The 14,960-nt window shown below is 38.3% G+C and overlaps 1 protein-coding gene across 2 annotated transcripts; it reads right to left on the bottom strand.

The window, feature by feature from the left end:
* Positions 1-5,544: 5,544 nt before the first annotated feature.
* LOC148870359 (protein SMAX1-LIKE 6-like) lies at positions 5,545-14,065 on the bottom strand. Of its 2 annotated transcripts, none has more exons than XM_088973017.1 (3): positions 12,230-14,065; positions 8,124-8,370; positions 5,545-7,611 (listed from the first exon to the last, which is right to left on the bottom strand). In XM_088973017.1, exons 1-3 carry the CDS (start codon positions 13,417-13,419, stop codon positions 5,740-5,742), a joined length of 3,309 nt encoding a protein of 1,102 aa, XP_088829143.1. In that variant the 5' UTR covers positions 13,420-14,065; the 3' UTR covers positions 5,545-5,739. The 2 variants fall into 2 exon arrangements, with proteins under 2 accessions (XP_088829143.1, XP_088829144.1); XM_088973018.1 differs by having other exon boundaries at positions 12,893-13,571.
* Between the last annotated feature and the right edge of the window lie 895 nt (positions 14,066-14,960).

The raw sequence follows: 14,960 nt of genomic DNA, 5'->3' as shown, positions 1-14,960 counted from the left end.
TCAAAAAAACATTCTCATTCAATTGTTTAGAGTTTTTTTTTTTAAATCCTCAAATGTTGTTTTCTTATTTATTTGAATAATTTATGATTTAATTAATTTTCTAAATTAACATTAAAGTCCTCTCGGTTGCTTCAATTTTTTTTACGGTTGCTTCAATAGATCCATGCAAATTTCTAACTAAATCCAATATTCAAATGAAATTGTACAGGTTTCCTTTTTGATAAATATAAATTTATGTTTTTATTTTATTTTTCTTGATTCATTAGAGAAAAGAGTTGATAAATTTTAGGGAAAATTCTCTATTAGTACCTTTTACTTTGGGCTTACTGTCACTTTGGTTCCTGAACTTTTAAATGCAATAATCCAGTGCTTGAACTTTCAAAACATGCCATTTATATCACATGATGACATATACAATTTAAAACTTTTAAAATATCAGCACTATCCTTAAAAAAAACATTGTTCATCATCTTCTATCTTTGAGATTGGAATAGTGCTCCGTGACCCAAATCAGACTGCTTGAGAGAGAGAGAGAGAGAGAGAGAGAGTGAGTGAGAGTGTGTGAAGGGTGCTTACAACCAATCAATTTTCACAAACCCACCTCTTGTCGCCCAATCATTTACGTTCCATAGAAATGTTGAGGAAGAAGATGATGAACATTGTTTTAGTTTTGAGAAAGGCATTTGTATCTTTTCGCATGCCACTTAATAGTTGGTTAACAACAGGTACTAGATTGACACGCTTTGAAAGTTCGGGTACTGAATTGTCATGTTTTAAAGTTCAAAGACCAAAGTAGCATTAAGCCCAAAGTACAATGTACTAATCAAGAAATTACCCTAATTTTTATATTTTAAGATGAGGAGAGACACTCATGTTAGTTAAATGAATCAAGATTTAAAAAAACTTCTTCTTCTATGCAAAACAAGGTTTATATGGGTAATTTGGTAATTTAATTCATTTCCTCGTCTAAATTTAATGGCTAGCGAGTATTTGTCGCAAAGTAAAAATTAATGGGTTTTTGTTTCAAAAAGTTTAAGGGGTGTTTGTCTCTTTATAATTTAACTTTTTAATCAAGATAGGGCAATTTCCTTAAACTACCTACTATTTAGCTAATTAACTAACCTCACCCTTATTGTTTAACTACTATCTTAAAGTACCCTCAAATTTTCTGACAATTGTCTAAAACCTCTCTTGTCATTAATTTTCTATTGTTCACATGTGACATTATGTGAGTGGTAATTATTTTAAAATTCCTAAAATATTCTTATTATTCACCACCGCTGTTGGAAGTTGCAGCAATGGCGATGATTTTGGTAGATCCAAAAGCAGAGTTGAAGGGAGCGAAGGAAACCCTGATCCCTTTTCCCTTTCTTCCTTTCTCCCTCCTTCCATCTTCAAGGTTGTTGTTGTCGAAAGTTGTAGTGGCAACAACGATTGACCTTAAACAAAGAAAAGAAACACCAAAAACTCGCCCAAAGCCCCAATTTTCAATTTTTCATGTTCCCATCTTCAACTCAGAACCTATGTGAGGACCCCTAAATCTTTAGTAGTTCTTTGCCAAAACCAATCCAAAACAATAGGGCACTAATGTCAGTGTTAGCCCCACACTTCCATGCTGGCTTACCCATTACTATCTCCGACATGGCACAACCAAGAGCCCATATGTCGGCCAGCGCCTCGTGTTCGTTACAGGTGATGGACTCCAACAACATGTAAAGCATAGTACCTCTTAATCTAAATGCCCCACATTAAATCAGCAACTTTAATCTCATTGCTTCCATCCGAAGAAGGACAAAGGAGGAAACGAAAGCCTCGGAGAATTGATCTCGTGTAACATCGAACATCAGATTCCAATAATGAACCACCAGATTTATTGAGCAAATCAGCTAAAGTGCCTCTAGAAGCATATTTGAGAAAGATATTGTAAATTTGCTTCCCATTCTCAACGGTAAGATGGGTCAGATCTCTTTCTCCACTTACAGCGCGGAAGACTTGTAAAGCACAAGGATTTCACTACCATCAATTGAGTAACCTGAACCAACAAACTGTTATCACTTCTGGGTATTGCCAAATTTAGGGTGGCAAAGCTTCCCTCTCTTCCACTCCATAGATTTTACTGGATTAGACGTGATGCCAATGCATGATGATCAATAAGATTTTATTTTGAAATTTGAAGAATACTAAAGGACAAATTGAATATTTCGTTTCTTTTCATTGGCACTTAAACAGTAATGTCAAATTTTAGAAACAATAACGACACTTTAAAACAATACGTAACAGTACAGTCAATCAATAGTTTAAAGAAATTGCCCGACATAATTTAACAAATGTTACCACTCCTCCGTTAATAGACTGTTTACATGTGTAGTCAAATCACATTTTTAATTATTCGACAACTCAATTTTGCACTCACAACCGACCTTACCGGTTTCAGAGGATTGTTGATGAAATTTCCGGTGAGAACCAGAGAAGCAACAATCGATTGAGAGACCACCACCACTTTGAATCGAAATTAAGAAGATATTAGCTCATCATCTCTCGTTGCTGCAACCTTGCTTTCTACTCCCTCTCCAATACAGACGTCGTTGGGTTTGAGATCCATAGAGCAATGCAAGCCCAACTGAGCTCATTGAAGTAATTGATAAGCTCCATCTTCGTTTTGGTTCGGAGTTCATGAATTTCTTGTATTTTTGTAAGTGGATAATTCATTAAAGAGAAGAGCTACAGCGTTTTCATATCTTTTTTTTTTACATACAGAAAAAGTGCATAATTCAAAAGAAATAGATAAAGCTTGTATTTCTTCCAAAACAAACTCGATCCTTCCACATGCATTTGTTCTCAGGTCGTCGACGGAGTTTATCTACCATCCCCTAGCTCTAGCTCATCTCATGAACCTTAATCCACGTCAAGTCGCCATTTAATGCAATCGGTAGTGTTAAACAAACTTTCCGCAAACGAAAAAGCTATAGGAAACTGTCGGTCCAAAAATTTAACTTTCAATCTTGTTGAGAGCCTCCGGTCCAATCTCATTATTATCAGTGTTCTCCTTTGCAACATTGATCCCTGATGTTACACGGTCTGTTTACTCCCTCGTGTCAAGTGATTCAAATACTCATTCACGTGATTTTTTGTTAGGGTCAAGTTGTACCGGGCCAGTGTTTTTACAAGAGAAGATGTTAGAGTGCCTGGGTTATCTTTACCTAGGGAGGGCATTCCGATGCTTAAGTTAGAAGGTGTTTAAAGATTTATTGAGAGAATGAGAAAGATAGAGAGTGTATTATTGTGTGTACCTTTTCAGGTAGAAGTTAGTGCCTTATATAGGCACCTGTTGTCAAGCCCTCTCACAATGGGCTTCAACTTTTTGTGGAACCATTTCCATTTCTGTTTGGTTGGTGCAATAATGTGTCAGTTATAGGATCTGCGCAGAAGTTACAATCTATTTGGTTAACTCTGAGGCGTGCACCGCAATAGGTCGGTCTAATGGTTGAGGTATATGCACACCGGAGATCTCGGGCTGGTAACGTATTATCGATCCAAGTCAGCGGGTTCTCCTTGTAGGTTACCATCGACTCCTACAGCTCGGCCAGTACTCTGAGGCAGGTCACCATGAGTGGGGAGCCAATTAGTTCATCCTAGCCAAGGTGGAGGTCAGTTTGGATGAGGTGTTCTGAGCAAACTTGCCAAGCTAATTTGCTTACTCAGCACCAAGATGACACTCGAAAGCCATATGTCGCGAGATGATTAGGAGGATCAAATTATCCCTCATCAATCCCCTTTCACAAAACCCCACCAATCGTTGAACGCATTGCAGATCAAACAGTCAAAGAATTGTATGGAATTCTTTTTCTATATGATTTTTCTTTCATGTTGTCACTTTTACCCCACCCATTAAAGGGGTTGTAGAAGCAATAAGATTGAGCATACGAATTACTTTACATCTTCACTTTTGTTGCAGAAGCATTTGGCGCAGTTAAACATCTTTTGTAAATGATCTGCACCCACCACAGATTACCACTGTTGTTGAGATGTAAAAGAAGACAATGGCTTCCTTGAAATCTAGAATTCTTTTGAAACCTCTTTTGACAAGTCTCCGCAACCTTGCTTTCTCTTCGACCGGAGGAAGAAGTCCGGTTCTCGTGGTTGTCAGATTCTTTTGAAACTTTTTTTATACAACATATTTTGAAATTTTGAAAAATAATTAAAGACAAAAAAGTCTTTTGATTAATTTAATGACAACACATAACAAAAAATAAATTTCTGAAACTTTAGGGATACTTTAATTTAGTTCTAAAACGTTAGAGGTAATTTAAGTAATTACCAAATACTTCAAAGGTAATTTAAGTAATTAAGTCTTAACTAATTAAGGATGTTTACTTAGAGTAGGGAACCCACAACCCCCTTATTTCAAATTTTCAACCTAGCCCGCTTGATTACAAGGACAGTGCGCTATGTATCAAGGGCTGCTCTTATCCGTTTGGAATCAGTGTAAAACGTCATCAGTGAATTGATGTCATTTTATACTGAACCAAAAAGTGACAGTTGCTTTTTAAAAACAGTAATGGGTGGAAGAGTGTTAAGTTTTACATTGATAAAATTGATGTACCTTTTACATCGATTATCCATGTAAAACTTTAGAGTTGATGAAGTTGTATTACATCGATTATCGACATAAAACTACACTCCATCAAAATGCATGCAAAATTGAACCGGAGTATAATTTTACATTGATAATAATTAAACCCTCTTTCCAAACACATACAAAAACAAACCAATGTAAAATTTACATCAGTTCTTGATTTACATCACATCCAATAAAGGAGTCCAGATCAGGTAGGCGAGCACATTTAGTGAGCACTCAGCCAATTTTATGACACTTATTCAATAAAAATACCCTCAGCCTACCCTTGAAATGATTCAAACAAAATTCTAAGGCAACTGCTACAATATTCATTTTGTGCTTGTTTGTTACCCACAAGAGTGTAACCTCTGAATCTGGCCTGGCTCTAAATATCCAATTTTGGGTCATTTTTTCCCACACTTTCATGAGTTGTGTGAGGTGAGAGTGAGACAATATGGTTTCCCCACTAACGGTGAAGGAATCTATCACAATTCAAGAGGGATACTGTAGCATAGATGAGGGCTTGGGACAATACATTCAGAAAACCAATAAAAACTTGTGAGGGAAAAAGGTCAAAACCATAAATTTCCCTAGATTATTAAAAAAAAAGGCCTATTTATAGTTCAGTCCCCCTCAAATTCTTTTTATTGGCTTTCCAAATGTATTTACCCACCCCTAAATTGTGATGAAGTCTGTTTGTGATGGAAAAATACCAATTGGATACACGATTTCACAAAGCCTGTTTGTGATGGAAAAATACCAATTGGATACACGATTTCACAAAGCCTGTTTGTGATGGACAAATGTTCAGACGATGATGTTTTTCCTTGACCGTAGTCTTTGTAAGGCACATATGCGTTTTATAAGAAAACTAAAATGAATCGGATATAAATATCACTACTGTAACCAGCAATAGAGGGAGATCATTGAAATAAATAGCTGCTTGAGACATAAACTAGAACCAACCGTACATTCTCTAAATGCCAATTGATAATAATACACAAACACAGCCCGAAAAAGAAGAACCCCAATATAACCATGGGATCATCGGGCCAGCCAGACTTGAAGATGCTAAAAGCTAGCTACATTATACATCTAATTACAAAAGCATTTTATACATACTAGTTCAAAATAATTCGTGCAGGAAGGCAGATACCAAATGTTTGCTCCTCCATAAGGACACCCTCACAAGGAGCAAGCTTCAGAACAAACCCAGCAGAGAGGCCATCCCTTTTCCGTATCTCAGTAAAACATTTTCCCAGTACCTGATCCACCCAATCCTCTATTGTTCTCTTCTTATCTGATAACCAAGCAACCGCAAGTATCTGTTCCATGACTTCTGAATCAATCTCCAGCAGACTATCAGGACCAATCACCTTGTTGAAGCTCTCACTTATATCCTTTAATATTTTGTCAGCAAGACCATCAAAATCAAATGGCTTGAAAATGACTGTTTCATCAACTTGACCAAGAAAACCTTCCAACCAGGCCTCTGAGTTTTCTGATACGGAGTCACTGTCACAGCTTCCATAATCCATGTCATTTGCTTCCATTGCTTCTATGGGAAGATTCAAATCTAGATATGAATGTGAAACTTTGTGGACTCGCTTGGTCATCTCCAAGGTCTCATTTTGCTCTTTGGGGTCACCAGTTCCACTTAGCTTTCGCTTATTCACAACCAATAGGCCTCTTTTTCTTGAATTAATCAACACATTTGGATTATTTCTTCCTGCGGTATCCTCGAGAACACATTCAAGTAACATCTGCATTTGCAGACCTTGAGCTCCTAGAATTCTTTCCTCGGGGAAATTAACAGATTCCTTCCCAGAAAAGAAGTTTTTATTACCCTTAATAATTCTTGATGTTGTCACAAAGATTGCATTATTGATACTGACCTCCCTTCCATGTGAATCTGAAAACTTGCCAGTCCTTATAGCTTGGGACAAGCTATTCTGGACCAATAAATCAGCCTTATCTACATTTTCAAGGAAGACAATTGACAATGGTTTCTTGCCTAGCTCCCCAGTAATATAATCAGTAACTGTCTTCCCTCTGAGTTTCACATCACATCCATTCATTTCTTGGTGACCATAGACCATGCTAGAATGGGTAATCCCATCTTGGGAACTCAAATCCACACAGATTAGGTTTTCTTTGCTGCCAAATATCACTTCTGCAAGGGCCAAGGCAATTCTCTTCTTTGCAACCCTATCGGGTCCAAGGAAACTGAACCATATATCTCCTTTCAGGTTTTGACCACGGCATCTTCCGCTTTCTTTTCTACAGCGAGCTACAGTCTGACCAACAGCACATATAGCTTCATCCTGCCTACCAACCTTTTCAGTAAGACCTCTCCACAAATTCTTGAAATCTCTTGGATCAAGCTGTCCACCCAAATCAGGAGCAGTGAAAGGGGAAGATCGGGCAGGAGGGTTTAAAACATTCCCATTGACCACATTAAGCTCAGCAGAAAGGCAACTAGAGCAGTTCTGCAGTTGCCTATCATCAGGTTCCAATGTTGGTTTCTTCATCTCCTTATGATTAGATGCATAGAGTGTTCCCAGTCCTAAATCTGTTGTTACAGAAGTTGCAGACGAAGGTGACTTATGACCATCAGGTATGCTCCAATGTGGCAATGGGAATGAAGCAGACACGACGCCCTCTTTCTGATTACTTGCATCATTTGAACGTTTAACCTGTAGTTTTGATAGGAAACTGTCACTCTTAGTTTCAGAAACCAACATAACTGGCACATTCAGTTGTGGCAGGGGAGCTCTGTCCAGGGAAATGAAAGGAAAAACATTTTCACCTCCACTTTCATTCTGAGATGCAACTGTACCGTCACTGTTCTGATTCCCAGGTCTTTCGTTACCATCCTGATATATATCAGCTTTGGGTATTGCATGGCTTTGGTGAAGACGCTGGCAAATATCATTCCATTTCCTTCGCAGACCTATAATTTTAGCTTTCAAAACCGTCCCATCATCTTTGGCCTGCACTGAAAGGATGGAACACGGCATTTACAAAAGTATATTCACAAATCCTTCCATGCAGATGCTGTATGTAGAATAGAGAGATGGGTAAACCATGTCAAAGGTTTAAACAAAACCTTCAAATCCACAACATGAAGAAATTCAAACCTGATTATGTAAATGGGGAATCTAAGATAACAGTTAGAGTGAACCATAATGATAGACTAGTAATAGTATATGTGATACACACAGGCCCCTAAAATAAAGTGTACCCAGTGATTCTGTTGATGTCTACCCTATTTTCTATGAAGATTGTGACAGGATGGCTTTTGGTGATGCCTTGGGACCCCATTCATTGATCATGATCCTCCACCCAAATGAAGTGTTCATAACCACTGGATCTATACCATTTATAACATACAAACATTGATGAGCCATCAGGGTCCAAACTGGAACCTCAGATTTCCTCACTAATAATTGAAAAAAGTTGAGCATATCAGGGTGTTAGGCGTAACTCCGACAGAGATGCGCACCTTTACAACATCCAATCCTTTGCTTGTTGTGAGTTCAGGTGACTGCAGCCAGAAAGACAAGCTTGATTGGTACTGGTCTGCAACTGAAACAGTGTGGCCAGCCTTCAGAATAGAAGAAACTTCTTGTTCATACTTCTCATTGCATAGGTGACAACAAGATATGGTTTCACATATGCTGCTTAATGGGTCCTTCAAATCTGATGATGTGCAAAAAACTCCACCAAACGGAACAAATGATTCCATCAAGCTGTAAGTATAGCATGAGAATGGAACTGTGAGACCCAATGGGCAGAGATAGTCAGAAGCCAAAGTGAACACATGATATTGACGTCAGAATTCCTAAACAACGCACGATGAAGAGAAGGCATCTTTCTGTACTGTTATATATAAATTAAATGCAAAAGAAAAAGTGGAGGCTTCTATTGTTTCCAGTCGCAATGTAAGACTCAATTCATGTTACCCTATCTCCAACTCAAGTAAAACATTACATATTTGTGTACATACAACCTGAATTCTTGTGCTTACCACAAAGAGGGTATAAACTCCAATAAGTGACTTGCATTACATATAAATAATTAACAGAGAAAGAGAAACAAGTGATAGTTAAAAGAGTTATGAGCTAGAAGAAAGACTTGCACCAAATAGGTCTGCAAATGGATTGGGTCAAATTTGGATAGGGGTATATATCTGAATCCGATAAGCAGAACAAATCTACAAAACTAAATATAGCACACACACACACACACACACATATAAATCCAATCCACTTGCATCCCTAGCACCAAACTAGAGTGTCTATATCTTAACAGTACTCCTTTTGAATATAAACATACATATGTATGTCACCATGTCTGTGTGTGTGTGTGCGTACAGCTGATCTCAGTGTTTTAAAAGTGCAAGGCGCAAAAAAGGCATAGGGGCCAATTTGTGCCTGAGGCGTAAGGCAAGGCATGTGCCTTTTTGAAGCAAGGCGCAAAAATACAAAAATAAAAGCTAGAAAATTAAAAAAATAAAAAAAAGTCAGAAAATGCAAAAAAAAAAAAAGCTAAAATTTTCAAACAAATATTAAACGTAATATTAATAAAAAATATAAACATAAATTTTAAAATAAATGTTTTAAAAAAACTATTATCTAAAATTAAAATACATAAACATGTAAAGCATATTCAAATGAAAACTTAAAAATAAAATCAAACATATAAAACATTTTTAAGCATGTAAAACCCACAATCTCTTTATTTCCTCAATTGCATTACTTCAAGTAGCTAAATGTAAAACATATTACATTCCTGATTCTACGAGCTGCCTTTGTGCCCCCAACAAGCCCATGTTAGGGTCTTAAATCTTAGTTTTCATGCACAAAAAAAAATGATTTTATAATTTTAATTGCTTTTTAAGAAGATATTTTATTAGGATGAATGAATGAAAAACATTAGAAAATAGGGGGTTCTCGGAGCTTCGGTGAGCAAGTGAAGCGGAGCGAAGTAGAACCCCCTAATTTGCTAATGCTGTTCATTCATTCATCCTAATAAAATATCTTCTTAAAAAGCAATTAAAATTATAAAATCATTATTTTTTTTGTGTGAGAATTAAGAATTTAAGACCCTAGCATGGACTTGTTTGGGCTTGCATCAAGGGGTGTGGTACGGGGACCTGGGGGCGAAGCCCCGACCCAAGCACTAGGTTAAAAAAAAAGCAAAAAAGCGTGAAATTTTCAAAAGGCGCACATCTAGGTTGAGGCGCAAGGAACATCAGGCATGCGCCTTTTGAAAGGGCTGCACCTAGGACCTAGGCGATGCACCTCACCCGTGCGCCTAGGCACGCCTCAAGAACGCCTCTTAAATCACTGATTGATCTCACAATGATTCTGTGTTTTCGAAGTCATCATTTCTAGCCTGGAGATGGTACATAGTTTACCGGGAGAAATGTAACTTAACCAACTACTGGCTTATGCTGTTTCTTGGCCAAATTTGGTGCCCAGTCATATAAATCTAAATGTCTAGAGATGCTTCCCAAAGAAGAAGCAATCAATCATCAAAGATCCTTGAGTAAGATTTGGCATGCCTATTTTTGATTGACATAAATCTCTTTTCTAAAACTATTATTTTAAGAAAGTTAATGAGTATGTATTCAAAAAGCAAGAGAGTACATAGTGATGAACAAGGGAAAAACAACTCCCCCTACCGACAAAAAAGCACCATGTGGGAATCAAGTTGTTACTGTACAATAAAGCCTTCACAATTCCTGAATTAGCTAATCTGCTTCAATATTAAGGTCATTAAGAATCCATTTAATTCTAAAATCTCATTTAAGAGATCCGCAAGATGTCAAGGACCTTTGTCTGCTCTTTGGCACCTAGATAGCAGTTGTTGAGTCTACCCATAGAGCTATAGGGGCCTCCTCCATTGCTTATGTGGAATCCACATCTCCAATGGCCCACTAAAGGCCCCAAAAAAATCCCCATTATCCTCAAGACATGATCCACCCATTTATTTCTGCTTTCATACCCTTTTTTATTGGTAATTCTCCTTTCAAACCTATTTAAACCAAGAAAGATCCAGTCTCACTTGAAATGCTTCCAAATCTATCCCAGTATTGTAAGAACTGCTCAAAACATGCGTAAATTCCAAAAATTCCATCCAAGTCTCAACCATAAATTCCTAAAACTAGAATAATAGTTCAAAAATCTTAACCCATGGTTCAAATTTTTTGTGAAATTCCAGTTTCAGTTATCAAAATACCAAAATTTTCTGGAGGATTTGTTTTGAAAAAAAAAAAAAATCTGAATCTCTCCTGAAATCTCAGAAATTTCTCATGTATTTTGTCCAAATTTTCAATTTTTTTATAAAACCTATACAAACGAATAAGATAAATACAAAGAATGTTATAAAATATCAGAATTATTAATAAAATAAAAATATTGCACCAAAATAGTTACCAAGATCTCAACATTTTTTGAAATTTCATTTTGAACTGGACAAAATTTCTAGAATTTAAAACCTTGCTTTGGTTATTGAAAGCATAGGACCATACATTGTTCCAGACTTATTACCCAAGCTGAAATATAGATCATGCGTCAGGTTCAATATATGCAGTCATGTTAAAATTGAAACAAAATAAAACTATGATGAAATATCATTTCTCCATTTCGGGGCTCTACAATGTTCTCAAAACAAACTAGTTCTATCACATTTCCGACGATTTATCTCTGTAGAAGTAACCACCAAATAATTACTTCTCTTACTTGTTATATATTACAGTTGTTTATTATAGTTTTTTGAATCTTATGCATGTAAGTATACTTCTTTTGACATTCCTTTTAGTCCAATTGCTAAATTCTGCATTTTTGCTAATATTTTCCCCATCCTTCCTTAAATTTTACAGATTTTCCAAGATTTTATGATCCCATTTCCACACGGTAGAGTTGACATAAGATTTGCCAATTGCATAACCAACACATAAGGCAATGCAGGAACAGGGAGGTTTCATCCAATAGGCCTAAGATAACTTCATCAACTGTATCCTACTGTAATAACTATTTGGTATAATATTTCAGTTGGGGAAAATGGAAAAGAATACTATTGAACAAGTAAATAAAGATCGGATGGTCCACATCTGGTAAGGAGTTCCTATAAGGTGGAATTGAATGGTAGGTAGGTCGCAACATCCCTCAGCACATACACCACTGTATAAACAACAGGTACATCTATAAGATCAACATCCCTCTTTTTGGCCTGCCACAATCACAGGTTAGAAACCTTTTTTCTCCATAGAAAGGCCTTGCATCTTAAGCAAAATGTGTAAGCTAGGTTTGACAAGAAGCGGAGATAATATCAAACTATAGTAAGCTAGGTTCCCGTACCAATTAATATGCCTGCAAGAATCTGAATGCCAGGATGATTACCTTTTCAAAATACAAAATCAACAATACAGGTCGAATTTATGTAAATCCAATGTTTCTCAAGCTATGGCAGGATAATGGAGCCTATTGATTCATTGCTAACTAATAAACTGGTACTAAACTTAAGCTGTATAACAGATAAGTCCGGAAAAGCGATGCAAAAAGACAGGCAGAAAGATAATGAAGTGCAAGATAGCCTATCCACCTGTAGGGCCGTGAGTAGAGTCCTCCTAAGGAGGGTCTATGAGAGGTGATGGGCAGGAGCTGTAGATCCCAGTCCTTCTCTATGGAAGGAAACTTTGTTAGAAACTTCAGATAAGTCTCATAACTGGCTGCTGCCCCCATCAACCACAGTTTCTGACGATGAAGTTCCAATAAACTCGTCAGTTGGGAAACTACATAGCTCATATCATGAACCGAGTCATCAGCAACGAATCCCTTTAAGTCTCCAAAGCTAACGATCACACCAGACCCGGAAGAACTCTCTGCTGATCGACCTACCTCCTCAAACCTCAGACCGAGCAACCTCTCATTCCCATTCTCCGTGATAAACTTCGAGACCTCCTTCTCCATACAAATGAAGCTCAGTTCAGATACTTCTACAGGTAAAACGCCTCCTTTCCTTCTCTCTATGCAATCCCCGAAACTCCGCATGGCATCGTTTGCGTAGACCCCAACAAGCAATGGATTCCTTCCCTTCTTCCTTAAAAGAACCTCCCCAATTCTCTTGCTGTTCTCATCTCCATCCGCATAGACAGGAATTCCCGACAACCCAGAGAATGGAAAACTGAAATTCCGTCTACCCGGCTCAGAGTCAACCCCAGTTAAATTACATAAGAAAAGAGGTGGGCACCGGGAACGAGGATACCTAACGAGTGGTGGAGGTGGGCGAAGAACCGCCAACTTGATGTCGCAGCTACGAAAACCAGCTTCCCCAAAGACCCTGCTAACAACCGGGTCATCGAGAATCGACAATATCACCTGCTGAAGCTCAACCTTGACGCAGGACAGAGACGACTGTTGTTGCTGCTGCTGAAACAAATGAAAGCTCTCCGGGTTTCTCCTCTGATTCGCTTGCGAGCGTCTAATAGCGGCCATCAGAGAGTTGGATATGGGAGGCTCATCTAACGCTTGGGAGGAAGGAAGACGATCGAGTGCAACACCGAAGCACAACTCAAGAGCTTTGAACTGAAGCCGAGGCGGGTAAGCAGAGCTGCGCGCACGGGCACAAGCCTCACGCAGTGCCGAGGAAGGCAGCGCGAGGAAGGCTGAAACGGCGTGTAAAGACGTAGTCTGTGCATGCCCACGGCGGCGCGCGACAGCGACCGCCTCGTCGAGCGCGTGCGTAGCCTCGGCAGTTAAGCATTGCCTCGCAGCGCTAACCGGCGTCGGCATCACCGGCGACCATAAATATAACGCTCTTAAGTCTTAACCTCCAAGCAAATAAAAAATTCGAATGGAGTAGACTCCATCACCTTTTAATTTATTTAAGGTAGTCGAGAGAACTAGAAGCATTGCTGCTGATGCTGCTGTTGTTGTTGTTGCGACCGTGCGGTCCCAGGTCCCTCTCACCTTTTTCTCTTGGGACGTTGAACAAACAGATGAAGAGCACAGATTCTCCGAATAAAAAAATCTTCCCATTCCGCTTTGGACAGAGAAAACCAATCAGTGTGAGAGACTATTAGCGGGTGGGGGCGAGATCAGAGATGCTGTGCCCACTTATTTCAGTGGGGGCAACAACCCACGTCACTTATTCGAACGAACTTTTAGAGAGAGATACAGGTGGAGAGAGAGTATATCGCAGAAACTAGAAAGAAACTAAAGAAAAAAGAGAGGTCAGAGGTCGTTTAAATTACAAAAAAAAATTGCATGTGATAAGGTGGATGAGAGAAAAGAATAAGGCCTCCTCCACCAACCGGGCCAGGGCCAGGGGCCACCAGGCCCACCACTACACAATACACATACATAGTCGATCGTCATTTTGGAATATGAAAGCACTGGAAGAAAACATCTTCCCCCACCCATCCAACGGTTTTAATCCCCCCACTGTGTAGTGTGTAGAAGTAAAAAAAGGTGCTGATTGATGCGTTTTTGTTTGCTTTCCACTTTTGTCCAGTTTAGCAATTTTTTCATTTTCAACCACTTTTTGATGAAAATGCCCACAAAGTAGAATTGGGTGCGTTTGGTTCATAATTGGAATGGGAATCGGAATCTTTTCTAGTCTAAATGAGAACCTTTTATTCCTATGGTCTGTTTGCTTTTAATAGTAATGAAAATATTATGGGAATGACCATTGGGTCGAATGGGGATATGACATTCTCACAAGAATTAGAATCGGAATGTCCAGACCCCTATTCTTAGAAACCAAATGAGGTCTAAAACTTCAAAACTAGCAGTAGGATATACAAGTAGGGGAAAGTGGGAAATTAGGTAGGCTAGCGTTTTAAGTCATTCTCTGTCCATGGTCCATTGTCCGACCATCACTCCAGACTCCGTATAATATTAATATGGTTGAAGACTTACTCTAGTCGAGAGAATGGGGGTACCCATAGCTAAATAACGAAGGATCTCCTCTTTTCTATGTTCTCCTCCTCTTGTCTCTGGATTGGTTATAATGTATAAAAAATTAAATATTCATGTGATGCATGTCAATTTGAAATGCAGAGCATGTTATGTTACTACTGATACATAATATCCGCTTTAAATCTAATGTCATCCTTTTTTATGCCATTGCCGCCTTGCCGAGGCTTCCATTTGTCAATTGTTCACATCACTTTTCTCTATTTTCACACAGATTACACATTACTTCTTTACCCTTAGAACTCCGTGTTTTTTAATTGGAAAAAAAAAAAAGACTATATTTAAACTCATCTATAACCAATTCAATTAAAACCAGAGTGCAATCACTCCCTTGTAGAGCAAACATGGGCATCTTT

The sequence above is a fragment of the Nelumbo lutea genome, chromosome 2 (assembly GCF_056320005.1).
Source record: "Nelumbo lutea isolate HS-2025 chromosome 2, American lotus-T2T, whole genome shotgun sequence".
In the NCBI taxonomy this organism is placed as follows: Eukaryota; Viridiplantae; Streptophyta; class Magnoliopsida; order Proteales; family Nelumbonaceae; genus Nelumbo; species Nelumbo lutea.
Note: the sequence above shows the minus strand (reverse complement) of the source record. Positions and strands in the feature narration are given on the sequence as shown.